At 46.2% G+C, this 14,870-nt stretch overlaps 1 protein-coding gene across 1 annotated transcript in view; it reads right to left on the reverse strand.

Annotated features, from left to right (window-relative positions):
* Positions 1–12,242, reverse strand: part of LOC135895906 (sodium-dependent dicarboxylate transporter SdcS-like) — a 30,181-nt gene extending 17,939 nt beyond the window's left edge. The window contains exons 1-4 of the mRNA XM_065424145.2: positions 12,080–12,242; positions 8,224–8,530; positions 5,325–5,694; positions 828–861 (exon numbers count right to left, since the gene is read on the reverse strand). Of these exons, the coding sequence (XP_065280217.1) occupies positions 828–861; positions 5,325–5,694; positions 8,224–8,505 (686 nt within the window). The 5' untranslated portion in view covers positions 8,506–8,530; positions 12,080–12,242. The remainder of the gene's footprint in view (positions 1–827; positions 862–5,324; positions 5,695–8,223; positions 8,531–12,079) is intronic.
* Positions 12,243–14,870: the final 2,628 nt, after the last annotated feature.

The following is a 14,870-nucleotide window of genomic DNA, read 5'->3' on the forward strand; positions in this document are numbered from 1 at the left end:
GTAGCATTTATAACGACACCGGGCTGTGTGGAGATGAGCAAGCGGCACAATGCTAACGCATACTTAAACAACTACCAGAGCAGTTTCTGCGTGAATTTTTTTTAGTTGAGCACCTTGCCTGGAATTTGCTGGGACACACCGTGCATAACCAACTGGTGGGACAGTTGGTTATGCATATCTACTTGAACACAGCGCACAATAAATCGACAGGGACTGACAGAGTAATGACACCACACAACGCACAATAAATCGTGCGCTGTGTTCAAGTAGATATGCATAACCAACTGTCCCACCAGTTCGTCCAGGAACTTTTGTTTACAGCGAAGCTGTTGCTGTTTATGGCGTTTGTGTGTGTGTGTGTTTGTGTGCGTGTGTGTGCGTGCGTGTGCGTGTGTGCGCGTGTGCGTGTGTGTGTGTGTGTGTGTTTGTGTGTGTGCGCGCGTGCGTGCGTGTGTGTGCAGCCAACAAAGCACATATGTGCCAAGAGAAAAATGGTGATTGAAAATGAAAGAATCAATGTGTGAAAAAAAATAACTTCTGTCGCAACAGAGCAATAGGTCAAGCGCATAAATTTATGCCTTGAAATCGTGCACGTAACGCTACATTCATTTGTGCACCGCAGGCGTGCGCCGCATGTCACCTGACGCAACTCGTATCGAAGGCATTCAAGCCGCTTTATAGTTTTGCGCAACCATCCAAGGGGGTCGCGGCAAATGTGCGTGTATGCACTGCTCAGCGAAATGTATTTATGCGCTAAATTATGCGATGTATAGGGTACACTGAGGGACATAAACTGCCGGGACAAAAAGCATTGTACAAATGCTTACGTCTGCTCTTCGTGCAGCACGTGATCGTAGTCGGCTGGAAAAAAAAAATGCAAGAATTTCAGTGCGCTCAGTGACGTGTACGTGTGTGAATGCAATCGAGATTTGAACTTCGTTATCAAGATGGGACAGTAAACTTTTGTTTCGTTCATATTTCCAAATTTCGCACCTGCTCAATTAGCGAACTGAATTGACTTTCATTTCCCCTTTCCGCTTGGGGGAAGGCTGAGGAAAGCAGCTTGACGAGCCCGTCAACCCCTAGAGTGCGTGGCCGTAGTCGGCAAACAGAAAAACAAATATTTGGATATTCACGAGAAATAAGATAAACCGGTGCATGAGTAACAACGCAGATGTATTAAAATGACATAGGACCCGCCGTGGTTGCTCAGTGGCTATGGTGTTGGGCTGCTGAGCACGAGGTCGCGGGATCGAATCCCGGCCACGGCGGCCGCATTTCGATGGAGGCGAAATGCGAAAACACCCGTGTACTTAGATTTAGGCGCACGTTAAAGAACCCCAGGTGGTCAAAATTTCCGGAGTCCCCCACTACGGCGTGCCTCATAATCAGAAAGTGGTTTTGGCACGTAAAACCCCAAATATTATTATTATTAAAATGACATAGAAAAACGTACAGCAGCATTGAATAGATCAGAAATAAAAGAATGAAATCGCCCATTAAAATGCTAACACAACAAAAAATAAGCGCTTATACGAAAGGCCTTACACAAGACATAGGGCGATTGAATTGCATACTGATCATATATGTACATTGAAACAAACTAAAATGGTGCAAAAACCGTAAGCAAACTGATTTCATAGAATGAAATGAATACGTATCTAAGACGCGTCGGGAACGACATGAATTAGTTCTGCGAGAAGTGTTCCTTACATTCACATGCATATTATAAGGTTTGTTTAACAGACGTGGTATTGTGTTATTTATACTTTCAGCTCCATAGGTGGGCATTTCGGAACGTTCAAAGCTGTGAGTGTCTGCTGTTATACATGCGTACATTGGTATGAAGATGCGCCAGCATGCACACTCCTGTAACTATCGATAAGCCTAGCTCGATAAATGTCACTAATTTTATTAAAATTTTGCTTATCGAACAGCTCATTTGCATGGGTGAAAATACTTTCAATTTAGATATCGCGTTTAATAGCTCCTTCTGTAACACGAAACATTTTTGCAAGTTAGTAGCAGTGGTTGTTCCCCATACAAGCTGGAATAATTTATGTATGACAAAAACCATAGAGTTATACAATGAAGCCTTGAGTTTAATTGGAAGGAGGTGTCGATGCCGGGCTATTACTCCTGTTATAGAAAATAGCTTAGCTACAGCTGCATTTACATGGCTATTCCAACTCTGCCGACTCGATAAAATGTCTACCTAAGAGTCGTACGATTTCTACGAAGTAAATGTTTTCGGAGTCATAATATGAATCAGACGACATTGAAACTTTTTTTTACTTTTAGCCGTAAACACTAATGCTTTGATTTTAGACACATTAATATTCAGTTGATTTACAGCTGACCAATAGTGCCAACCTTTCAGCGCAGAACTTGCTTCTTCATTCGTGTCGCCTGCCATATTTGATCAAAATAATAAAGTTACATCACCTGCATATCTAGATACTATATTTTGCATTCGTAGAAGTGTTAACCATTTCATTTACAAAAAGGGTAAAGGGGAGAGTACCAGAAATACTGCCCTGTGGGACGCCCGCTGTTATTTGTTTAACGGAGTATTTATGATTATGTATGCTGACAAAATGAAGGCAGTATTCAAGGCATGACGACAGAAGTCAAAGCACTGGAGCCCGGAAACCATATGTGTGAAGTTTTACCAAAAGCCGTTTATGAGTGATATAGTTAAAAGCTCAATTGGGGAAAAATCCATCAGTACAGCATAGCTTTCATATCCTCAAATCACCGTATAGTCTATTACTTTAACTCAAGGAACACAAATTTTGTTCATTTTTAGAAAACTAAACTGTGCTTTGGTAATTATGTTGTGGGTCTCACAAAATTTAATGATGCCAATGTGAATTACCTTTTCTAGAACTTTAGAAAATGTAGATATATAGTACGGAAACTGGTCTGTAATTTGACAAATACGTTTTGTCGTATCGTCCTTTTTGTATAGGGCAGAAATGAGCTATTTGCACACGTCGAGGGAACACGACTGAGCATTCATTAAAAGAGCGTGCGATCACTGCATGGGGCTACTATGTCCAATACGTGCTTTATTGGTCTATTCTGTCAATCGCCCGCATCGCAGCTCTTGCTGCTTTTAGCTTCACAAACAACGCGAACACCTTGGAACACGTTAATGGGTTCATCAACATTGAGTCCAGATTGCTAAAAGGTTAGCAACATCGCTTCACATAACAACATCTGCTGTGTCTTCATATCTATGTTTTCATACAGTTAAATTAATCAATGCTAAAACAGAAACAAGAAAAAGAAAAAAAAGAAAGAAACTGCAACAGGCTTTCACAACCACTGCTTAGGCTGTAATTTTCCGAAAGCTTGCACCGAATTGTGAAGAAATAAGATGGTAAAGCACATAGACATTCAGTAACAGAGTCGTTAATGTCTGCAAAGGACACATTTGTCGTAATCACCGCCGTTGACTTCAGTATGTTGACACGCGACCTTGTTTATCTTTTCCCGGCCACTGGCTAACTAATGTAAAAACTTGGCGCCCGGCGCAGGACGCCCACCTACCTGTATCAAAACATTCTGGATCGTTATCGCCGATTCCATCTGTGGCCTATGTTGTCGCAGGGACTCGCGTAATCAGATTGCATCCGGGATGCGAACAGCGTTGTACTTTCCGCAAGGCACGCTAGCAACAGCGATTACGTTGTAATATTGAACGAGACGTGTATAAATAGTAGACGCGCTTGACCCGCATTTGACACTTTCGACAATCGTCGACAGTGCTCGCTTTCGGTTTGCACCGAGTGTCGCTGGTTTTCCCCGGCATGCACGAGTTCGCAAAATGAATTGCTACATTCTTCACTCATTTTTGTTACTGTCTGCTTCTTCAGTTGCGTATACCTTAAACGTCTATTATCCCAGTCCAGTACGGTGTGGCCGATCAACATCAAGCCGTGAACGAATCGACGAAGAGGGCGACCCAAGCATCTCATAATCTTGTAGGTTTTGCTCTTCCTTTATTATTTTTTTTCTTTTTGCGCTGGTCGTCGTTGTGACGTCGAAATGTTAAATGCCGTTGCGCATTCTGTCACTAAAACACCATATATATGAGTGTGACGCGACTGAAAATAAATATGTTGGAGGTTGACGCCTGTATTCGTCAGTTTTCACTCTGTCCTTGTCTTGCGTTGTACGCTATAATGGAACACACATACCCGAACGTACAGTCGCGGACAGAATAAAATGGACCACGGGATCTCCGAAAACGTTCAATGCCCGAGCAGCCTGTAGCAGTAACCAGTAAAACTGCCCACGACAACGTTGATAGCATATTCTAGTCGAGGTCCAAAATGCAAATACCAGATTGCGTTGTGAGGTTGCGGAGATATTCAGCTTTTTCTTAGATTTCATGGTCTGTAATATTCTGTCCGCGACTGTACGTTATTTTAAATTGTAGCGCTTTGGATAGTGGCAAAACTACTCTGCAGAAACCATCAACGGCGATTGTCAATGTAAGAGAATACAGCCACGCGCTTCTAGAAGGCTGTTCGCTTTAATAAATGAGTGATGTGTTTACAGGCACATATTTGTTGTAGTCAGGATATTTAGGCATCGTTAATTGTTTCTTCGCGTAATTCCGCAGAGAACAGAGCGCAGATTCAAATCCTGATGCGGGACTATTACTCAAGGCAATCGGCAAGTGGAAGAGAGCACTTCCGAAAGTACGAAAGAAAAGCTTCGTGAATTCAGTTCCAGAGCCGTTAACCAGAACATCCGTATACCGGTGGTATGCGTATAGGCGCGACAGCATGCGCTCGTCCAAGAGCTACCATAGTTGGCGCTCGGCCCGAAACTAAGTTGCGCGAGAGCACATGCCATTTGCATTGCTGCCTTTGCATCGGCGGTGAAACAGCGACTACCATGAAAAACGGGCGAAATGGGTGTGCTCCAAAACCCGACATATATGACGTGCATCAGGCTCGCGCAATCGCTTCCACTGCAGCAAAAAAGAAAAAAATAGATAGCATAGCCTTCAAGGTCTCAGAACAACATTCATTTGGGCTAGATGGTGCATACCTGAATTAGGAAGGAACAGCGCCAACTAAGGCGATCAAGAGAGGGAGCACGACACAGGATGGCTCTTGTCCTGTGTTGTTCACCCTCTTGCGATCGTCTTAGTTGGCGCTGTTCCTTCCCACTTCAAGATCTGCATCTGTTTATTCAGACGGTGCCGTCACTGGGGCGGGTATTTAGACCAAAGAAGGCTTTAAATAAAGTGCTACCGACGGAAGCAAAAGGTGCACTGTGCATAGATGGCTCGCGCCGATCGTTACCGTAGGGCGCGATGTCCTGCCCCTCGAGCGCCGCGCGGGCCTCCTGTTCGGCTCCGGCCGCAGCCGCGGCCTGCTGCTGCTTGAGCCTGGCCTCCTCGTTGGCCTTGTTGAGCTTGACGACGCGCACGCGCACCTTGCTGGCGTACACCTCGGCCACCAGGGTGTCCACGAGCGAGATCATGATGGCAGTCACCGCGGCGTCGGTCACGAACATGGCGAACAGGAACACGAGCCACATGTACACCAGCAGGAGCCATCGCACGCTGGTGCCCACCGCGAGCAACAGGTACAGCGCCATGCGCCGGTTCAGCTTGGACGTCTGCAGCAGGATGGAGATGAACAGGCCCGACAGCGCCCGGATGATGTCGTCCTGCGAAGTGCGGGTTGGTCACGTGGCTGTCAGTATTCAACGAGGTGCAGTATGCTCGGGGAAGCTGTAAATATGTGGAGTCAGCGTGCAGCCTGCCAATGGAACTATAGCTGGAGGCCACTTGACAGGTAGCACGCATACGAGACTATGGGAGCGTCATGGCCGTGGCAAAGAAGACAACGTTTGAGATTTGCTTGTGTTTTGTCATTTGATATTTTTGCCGGTGTAGTCGTGTAACCTTTCTAACATTTAGCTACGACCAGTGATGTTTTCCTTGCGACGGGCCTTTACATTTGTTTACGGCATACAATTAGTGAACCAGCAGCTTTTAATTTTTTTCCCTCTACGTCCTAACTTTTTTCGGCAATCATCCGTATAGCGATCTTGGAAAGCCCCATTCCATAAACCAATCTTCTGAATAAGCTATTTAAATGGAATCTTCTTTTTACGAACCATCGCGGGCTTTTGCCGCTGCTGCTGCACTCTTAAATGTACACCCTTTGGGGTGTATATCTGCCACACAACAATAATCGTCATCTGCCTTGCTTGCGTTTCCTTTCTTGAAAACGCAGTGCTCGCTACTTTCCTGTCCGTCGTGCTGATAACGCGCATGCCGTTCGTGACTTGGAAGTACCGGGCTCGCAGCGTTAAAGAAAGGAGATGGGGACAAGACAGATGACGATTACTGTTGTGTGGCAAGATACGACTCAAAGGGTGTGAACTTTTCTTAGAGTGCAGCATTGGAACGTAGAGGGAGGAAGCCGGCCTGCGCATGCGGGTCGTTGGCCGCTGGTGGAGAGGGCGAGGGGGCATCGACCGACGCGGATAGCCGCGATGAGAAGGGAGAGAGGGCACCAGAGGAGATGACTTCACTTTGCGCATGTGTTGCACAGCCTGGCAACCGCGTGGACGGTCGCATTTGCGCCTTCAAGGGGAGCTCGCTTGACCCGAACAAATTGCTCAGGAAGCCACCTCGTCTCTTTCAACCCCCATAACGCTGGTTGCGTTCAAATGTGCATTGCATTGCAGAGCTCCTCCTTCGGGGCATCCTTGAGCCAGACGAGAAGGCGCGCGTGAACACTGCATCCTAAGCTTCGCTGTATATAGCTTCCAGCAGGACACGTTAGATCTGCTGCATTTTTTTTTTATAGAGCAGCATCTTAACCAGCTGGTCGGCAATTAGGCTTTAGAGATGTTGAGAGGCTAGTCATGTAGTTTTATAATAAAAATTAGTGACGTGTTTAAAACGAATCATTTAATTGTACCTGACATTTAGAGAGCCTTTTTGCACCAGTCAGTACAGGACTCCTACCTGATTTATGCGTCTGCGTTCTGACTACTCAATTCAATACTTGCTATTCGATTCGTATGCGAAAAACTTGTTATTCGCCCCCTTTAATATATATGCTTTACGCGCTGAATCCGTGCCACGTCTAGAGCAACTCAAAAGCCAGTGCATTTGTCAGCTCACAGATGAACTCCGTCCTGCGTTCAGTAATGACAGGTAAGGACGACAGGGCTGCAACTGAGCCGTAAGAAGAAAAAAAAACAGCTTTGCCGCTACTCTTCTTTTTGCGTTGCAGTTTCTTACAGACACAACGTCAACACTTCGTTGTATCTGTTTCTTGTCCGCTGTGCTCCGTCTTGCCGCTATATTTTTGAAAAATAAACACGCATCAACTAGCCCTAGTGAATACAATCATGCAATGTCACACTTAACGAAAGAGCCAATTTCGCAATTAATGGAGGGCAAGAAGAAGCTGTCGTCGAATAAATTGCGCTAGCTGCCAAGACGCTGTCAATGAAGATATTTAGTGCTCATTTGATTGCGTATCCTCAGAGCTTGATTTGCTGATTGACAGGACTTTGACATCCCACTGCCGTAAGGGAGGGCTCCTGATTTGTTTTGCCCACTGGGCCACTTAGGCTGAAATACGAGAACGCTGTGCATCGCCCCCAGTACGGGGGTTCTGTGGCTGGCAACCGAACCCATGGCCTCATGACCAGCAGAAAAAAACGTTTTAACTACCGATTCCCCTTGGCGGGTGAATTCCAGGTTTTACAAAACCCAAGGACGCGCAAAAACGCGTACATAACACGGTAAGCTTTATTGATGCCCACATTTTATAGATGACTGGTGCTCCTTATATTAAATACTAGTAGCAGGCGCGCTCGTGTGGAAGTTTGGTTATTTTTCGCTATGTCCCAAGGTACCATCGAGTTTGTAAAAAAATTTACAAGGTCTATGTGCTTCTCAATAATTTCGGCTGCAGTTATCACGCTGTGCGTGCTGCAACGTATGAAACGTGGAGCCGCGGTTACGTATAGTTTCCTCCCGTAAATTTCCCTCTTGCTGATGTCAGTTTATGCATCCAGGAAAGACATAACAAGAAAACTGACACGGATACAACTACAATTCAGGTAAGTTAGCATACGGTTGCTCGAAAACTATCGTCATGCCCGCACGTCACATAGGTATGTAACTACAACGCCTCGCTTGTAAAGACCGGGATGCACACGTCCGCTCACGTTCATGTATCTCATGGCGACCTCCTTGGCCGGGATGAGGTTGGAGAGCGGGAACACCACCAGGGGCACGAACGAGGCCACGTGGTAGGGGATGGGCTCGAGCGTCCAGAGCACCACGATGCCGCCCACGGCCAGGCTGCACTGCAGCAGCCGGTCCTTGGCGATGAAGACGCCGACGAGCATGGCGACGAAGACGAGGTAGCCGACGATGATCTTGTACTTGCGCAGCGCGTCCGAGATGAGCACCGAGCGGCTCGTGCTGGACGCGTGCGAGGCCTCCATGCCGGATACCACGGGCTGGGCTGCTCTGCATATGCATCGCCGGCATATCCGAATTGTAATTAGCCTCCCGCCGCGTATATGCAACGAAACTGCCGGCGTGCTTCGAAGGTTGCCTGTTCATTTGAGAGTTCAGTTTTACTTTCGGAAATCTGAAGCATGCGTTTTAACGAAGAAACAATTACAGAAGGAAGTCTCAGTCAAAAGACTAAATGCGAAACCTCCTGTTATTACGCGCGTCAGAGAAAATTAACTGCAAAATGGACAGCATCAGGTTATTCAGAGAAGCCAACTTCATTCAATGTAGACTAACTTTCAGTGAATACCAAACATCGTTACAAACAAACATGTTTATGTAAAATACACTGTCTAACCTACAAATACAGATACGCAATAAACACAAGGATTCAAACAGATAAAATTATTTAAGATACGCTATAAGTCTAGAAATATAGCGATACAATAAACACAACATTGCAAACAAAGAGAATTATTAAAACTTATCCATGTATTCAACAAATATAAAAGCAAATTATATTTAATGTTAATCAACGGGACCCTCTTTTATACCAGCAGGAAATGAACACACCTATACATACTTCTAAATCGAGGACAAAATTTCTCAAGCTAAAGCATGTTGCTATCGCAGAAAGCAGGGTGAGTTGGTTACTGGCACTGCGAAACGTGGTTACAGCGCTATAAGGAAGAGCGTGGCCTCCGAGATTGCGCGTGCACCTTTGGTCGCCATCTCGGAGGCCCTGTGAACACGCAACACGAATATTGAAATGTGCAGTACGGGCGTCCTGCGCATTTAGCGACCGTATGCTCTTCGCGTATCGGTTACTGGCATTATGAGACATATGGTTACATCGTTGTAACAACGTTGCGTAATGCTACTAAACAAATCGCGCAGCACCCACCGCAGTATAGCTTCGTTCAAATTTAAAGAGGACCAGCGCTCAGACGATGTACACAGAAAAGAGTGACACAGACCCTGCGCGAAGTATCGCTTAGTGCAGTATTTCTCAAACTGTGAGTCCCGAGCATTTTTCTCGGGTCATGGAGGATCCAACTAGATGTACATTCTGTTCTGCTTGCGGGTACAGAGAGAAATTTTCCGTCTTCGTGCCCTTTCATACTCTTTCAGAGCTATTTTCTTTAAGATATATATATATATATATATATATATATATATATATATATATATGTATATATATACACGAGCACTGCTTTTTAAATATAAAATAGGCCTACTCAATTTACTGGAAATCCTTTGCGAAAAAACGAAAGCTATTTACGAATTAAACTAATTGCATTAATTTCCTGCTTTGTTACAAACTATATGGCTCATGCTTATATTGAAAAGTCGAGGGGGGGGGGGGGGTGTCCACCCGCCGTAGTTGCTCAGTGGCTATGGTGTTGGGCTTCAGAGCACGAGGTCGCGGGATCGAATCCCGACCACGGCGGCTGCTTTTCGATGGGGTCGAAATGCGAAAACACCCGTGTACTTAGATTTAGGTGCGCGTTAAAGAACCCCAGGTGGTCGAAATTTCCGGAGTCCTTTATTACGGCGTGCCTCATAATCAGAAAGTGGTTTTGGCACGTAAAACCCCATAATTTTTTTTTTAAGTCGAGGGGATCGCCGCAAAAAAGTCTAGAGACTTTCCGGGTATCTGCACTTCAATGTGGTCATGCAGACCGAAATAACCGGAGTGGAATTATACGTTCCGATTTGCCTCATCACGCAACCGGCTAGCGTGGCTATGGCCACCCTAACGCGGCCCCACGAAGTGTGGCTCGCGGTGCAATCCCTCCTGTGACGTAGTAGGGCGACGTGAAATGAAAGCACCGCCATATACGGCTCGACAAAAGGGACCGTCTCACCCCTAGGGCTGCTGAAACGATTAATGTACCCGCCGTGGTTGCTCAGTGGCTATGGTGTTGGGCTGCTGAGCACGAGGTCGCGGGATCGAATCCCGGCCACGGCGGCCGCATTTCGATGGGGGCGAAATGCGAAAACACCCGTGTGCTTAGATTTAGGTGCACGTTAAAGAACCCCAGGTGGTCAAAATTTCCGGAGTCCTCCACTACGGCGTGCCTCATAATCGGAAAGTGGTTTTGGCACGTAAAACCCCAAATATTATTATTATTAAACGATTAATGCGTCCAATCGGGAGTTGCGAAAAGCGCAAAATTGAAACAACTTAGGGACTGGCACTTATTGAGCGAGACGCGAAATGGACCGAACAAAGAGGAAGAACATGAAGAAAGTCCACAGCAGTGAACCAACTATAGGGCGCCTCGCGGTGTTCCGCTCGATCCAAACAACCTCGTAGGGAGAGCGAAGTGCTAAGGCACCGCAGTATATGCCACACTTCTATGTCACGGAAGGGTTGTGGACAGAGAGCCGCGTTTCTGGGTACCCCGCGCGTAATTGGGCAAATTGAAAGAATAATTCCACGCTACTTTTGTTTATTTCTCTCTACATGGCCGTTTTTGCAATGTGGTAACACGAGAATACAGCCCTTTGTCACAGTTCACCTCAACTTGTCTATATAAACGTGAACCGTATATATGTTGGTAAATAAGAATTTAATTGTTGTAAATAGTTGAAAAAGCGGAAAAGGATTAATTTAGTTTTTTTTTCTCGCAAATTATGTCCGCCCGTGCAAATAATTCAATATAGTGGCGTAATTTGAATAATTATTGTAGACAACAAAAAGTGCGGTTCAGTTTGGGGAACAAAAAACAAACATTTACTACAGTGGGCGCATTAAAATAAAACAAACAAAGAAACACTAAGGGCCGATTTACGCTCGAGCCGCCCATCACCGCAAGCCGCACCGCACGCGTGCGGTCGCGCGAAATATTGCACGTATCAAACACTTGTGCACAAATTTCGGTTTACAATGTGTAAGGTATACACTGTGCACACAGTGTAAATAATAATTTGTGCACAAGTGCTGGATACGTGCAATTTTTCGAACGACCGCAAGTGTGCGGTGCGGCCTGCGGCGATGGGCGGCTCGAGCGTAAATCGGCCCTTAGGACCGCACGGTGTTATAGGCGGCTTATTTGTCACGTTTCTCTTCCGCGTTTTGGCAAATGCGAACCCGTCGCACGTGGAAGCTACACGTTAACTCAGTGTCTGCTCCAAAAAGCCAAAAGTGCCTTCTAAGGAGGTTTAAACTTCTAATACCTGTCCCACTGCGCACTTTCGATCGCGATCGTCGAGCCCGATCGGGATAGAATTTCTCGGTCGCGATGGACTCAATTGCGCAAGCTGTAGGAGAGAGCCAATGGCGGTCGAGAATTTCGATACGGGTCGGGCTTGATCGCCATCGAAAGTGACCGTGTGACACCGGTCTCCTTGGCGTCAAACTCTGCCGGACTACTTGGCGCGGTAACACAATGTGCAGAAGCTCCGCCCCCGTAGCTTTTCATTCGTTGTCGTAGAAGGAGTCTATCGGTATACGCATCAACTTTCCTCGATGACGACGTCAGAATGCCCCTGTTTACCAGCACAGCACGGAGAAAATTGATAACGCGGTCAATGGTACACCGTTATCGTGCTTACGCGATGTTGGGCTGAAGATCTGGAAGCAGCAGGGGGCCGGGGCGCGATGATTCTCGAATCTGCCGCTCAGCTGCCGGCCAGCAGAGAATCGAGGCGCGTGCAGCAGCTCGAGGTCCTAACTTCTTCTGCTTCGCCTTCTCTGCGCTTTCTGTTATTCGTCTTTGTTTTTTCATCGATAATTGCCGTCTGCAACAAATAACGATGCGCTGTTAATTAATGCGTCAGAGAAACATTATTTATTGATGCTGCAAGCTCTATCGAAAGAATTTCAATATTGTTGACCTCCGCAGAGCGATTTCAGTCGTATTTTTTTTTCATTTTTTTTCTTTTCTAGAGAGAGAGAGTAAGAGAAATAAATAAATAAATAAGTAAATTGCGAGAAAAACTGGGAGGTTGGGCTGCTATATAGTCAATGTCGGGGAAGGGCAAAAGGGGGACAAAAGGAAATGCAGAAAGCGTAGGTGATGATCATGATATGAAAAGAAAAGGCATCAATTAAGAGTTGAAAGTTAAGCAAGAACTCTTACCACAGTCGCGTATATGAAGTTCAGCGTTTCGCAGAAAAGCAACGAATGCCTTCATGGCCTGGCCCGTGGAGGATTTTGACCATGTACCTAAAAGAAGGTCTTGAAAAAGTGGCCAGATGCCGATGTCGTGTCCTGCGCCTTAAAAAGCTGTGCTGTTCTAATTGTCAAATTGCTATCTGATTATGAGGCACGCTGTGGTAAGGGACTCCGGAATAACTTGGACCACCTGGGGTTCTTTAACGTGCACCTAAATTCTGAGTACACGGGTGTTTAGGCAACTCGCCGCCGTCGAATTCGCCGCCGTGGCGAAATTTTAATCATGCCACCTCGTGTAAGCACGAGGTGCGGGATCGCTGTAGCCACTATAAGCAACCACGGCGGGTATGCTTGGCTGTATGCGTGATTATTTAATTCATGCATGCGACTAAATATGGTGAATTTTTTAGGCGTTTTCGAAGCGGCAGGCTAGTGCGTTTTCAGTATTCACGATATTATGTATACTTAAGCGTTGAATGCGGGTGCATTCATGTACCCGCAATTTCTTCAGATGCGACAAAATATTACCGCGTTCCTACATATGCGGAATAACATGCATTCGACGAGAACTGTAGCATAAATACTCCGCTCTTCTCCAAACGCACACGCTAGGAGGCCGTCAGGATCACCTCAACGTCCGCTTTGCTGGATTTATAGTTATTGCGTTATAAAAGGTACCGTACAAAAACAGCGTGGCAGAATGCATCTCACTATGACTGTCTACGGTAATGCGTTAGTGTTAAACCAATACAGCCACAGAAGATATTGCTACAGTCAAACCGAGTTATGTATGAGGCGAGTACTTCAGCGCGGATTCCTCTGTCGTGCTTCCCTAAGAACACTCAGCGCCCTCTAGCGCCGCTGCCGCAAAGCCTGCTCGCGGCTTTCGCAATGCATGTCGCGCTGTTGCGTGCAGACGCTGAGAAACGCGTCATGCGGCAAGCGGGCTCCTCTCTCGAGTTTCTTTCTGGACACGTTGCGCCATCTGGAGGCACGGCCGAGAGGTCCGCGCGCGACCTCTGAGACGAGAGGCGTAGTGCACCGGTGCCAACGAACGCTGAGAATCGTTCCCTCGCTTGCCGCAAACTCAGTGGCACATGCCGAGAGTGACCGAGGTTGGCGAGAGGTTCATTGAAGAGCGGCACATACCCAATGCAATCATGGCGCAGCCTACTAAAGCGTCGGGCTGCCATCCTTGAGGAACGCTTGTGACGTGTACTCGATTACGCTCAGTAGCGGATAAATTTAGGGCATCTTTTTTCGTCATAGTAGAGCGGCACATTCAAAGTGGCACCTACCCTGTGACATCAGGCATAAAATACGTTCAAAGACAAAGGCATCAAAGACCTACCCAAGCATCAAAGACGTTCATTGGAGACTAGTGTTAGACGGGATGACACACACTCGGAAATTCAAGTCGGCCTCCGCTAGTTCGGAAATCCAACTCGCCTTTAAAGCAGCGGTACCTACCTAGTCCCGCGTCTATACGGTGACCCATACCAGCGTGAAAAAGGTTTGTTGAAGCGCGGCACGTATGTGCCCATTGCCACATACTCAGTGATCGAGGCTGGTTCTATGGTTGGTTTCGAACCCTGGCACCATAGCACAGCAGCTTGATCTGATCCTCACCGACCTCGGACCACCCAGTGACCCAGGTACGCGGAAGAGGGGTCAGATAGAAACATACACACATAGATGGATGGTCCTCGGAAAGTGCGTGGAGTACCCTAAGACTGCTAACGCATAGAAACTTTAGCGGTGTGTACTGTATATCTAAGCCGTGAAAATGGCGGCATTGCTCAAAGCAACCGCGCGTTTCCCATGTCCCCAACTTCGACGCGCCGGCAAGTGAAGGGAATGTAATGTTTCGAAGATGGAGCTTCTTTTGGAAATTCGGGCAGACCACATTAACGATTACTCTAACTATGCGCATAGCATTCTTTTGTGATGAAAGTGAACTTCTTGCACAGTGAACGGGTGTTCATTGTTTCATGTACAATTTGTGCATTATATCGGTAATGTATTCTATCATGAGTGTGTAATTTGTGATATGTTTTATATGTTATAATGATTATGAAAAGCACATATACCCAGGGGTACATATTTAGTGGTACATAACCAATGACCCAAGTTGGTTTTACGATATATATATATATATATATATATATATATATATATATATATATATATATATATAGCTGCTGTTTAGGTAAAAAAATAAAGTGGCA

The sequence above is a fragment of the Dermacentor albipictus genome, chromosome 2 (assembly GCF_038994185.2).
Source record: "Dermacentor albipictus isolate Rhodes 1998 colony chromosome 2, USDA_Dalb.pri_finalv2, whole genome shotgun sequence".
Lineage (NCBI taxonomy): Eukaryota > Metazoa > Arthropoda > Arachnida > Ixodida > Ixodidae > Dermacentor > Dermacentor albipictus.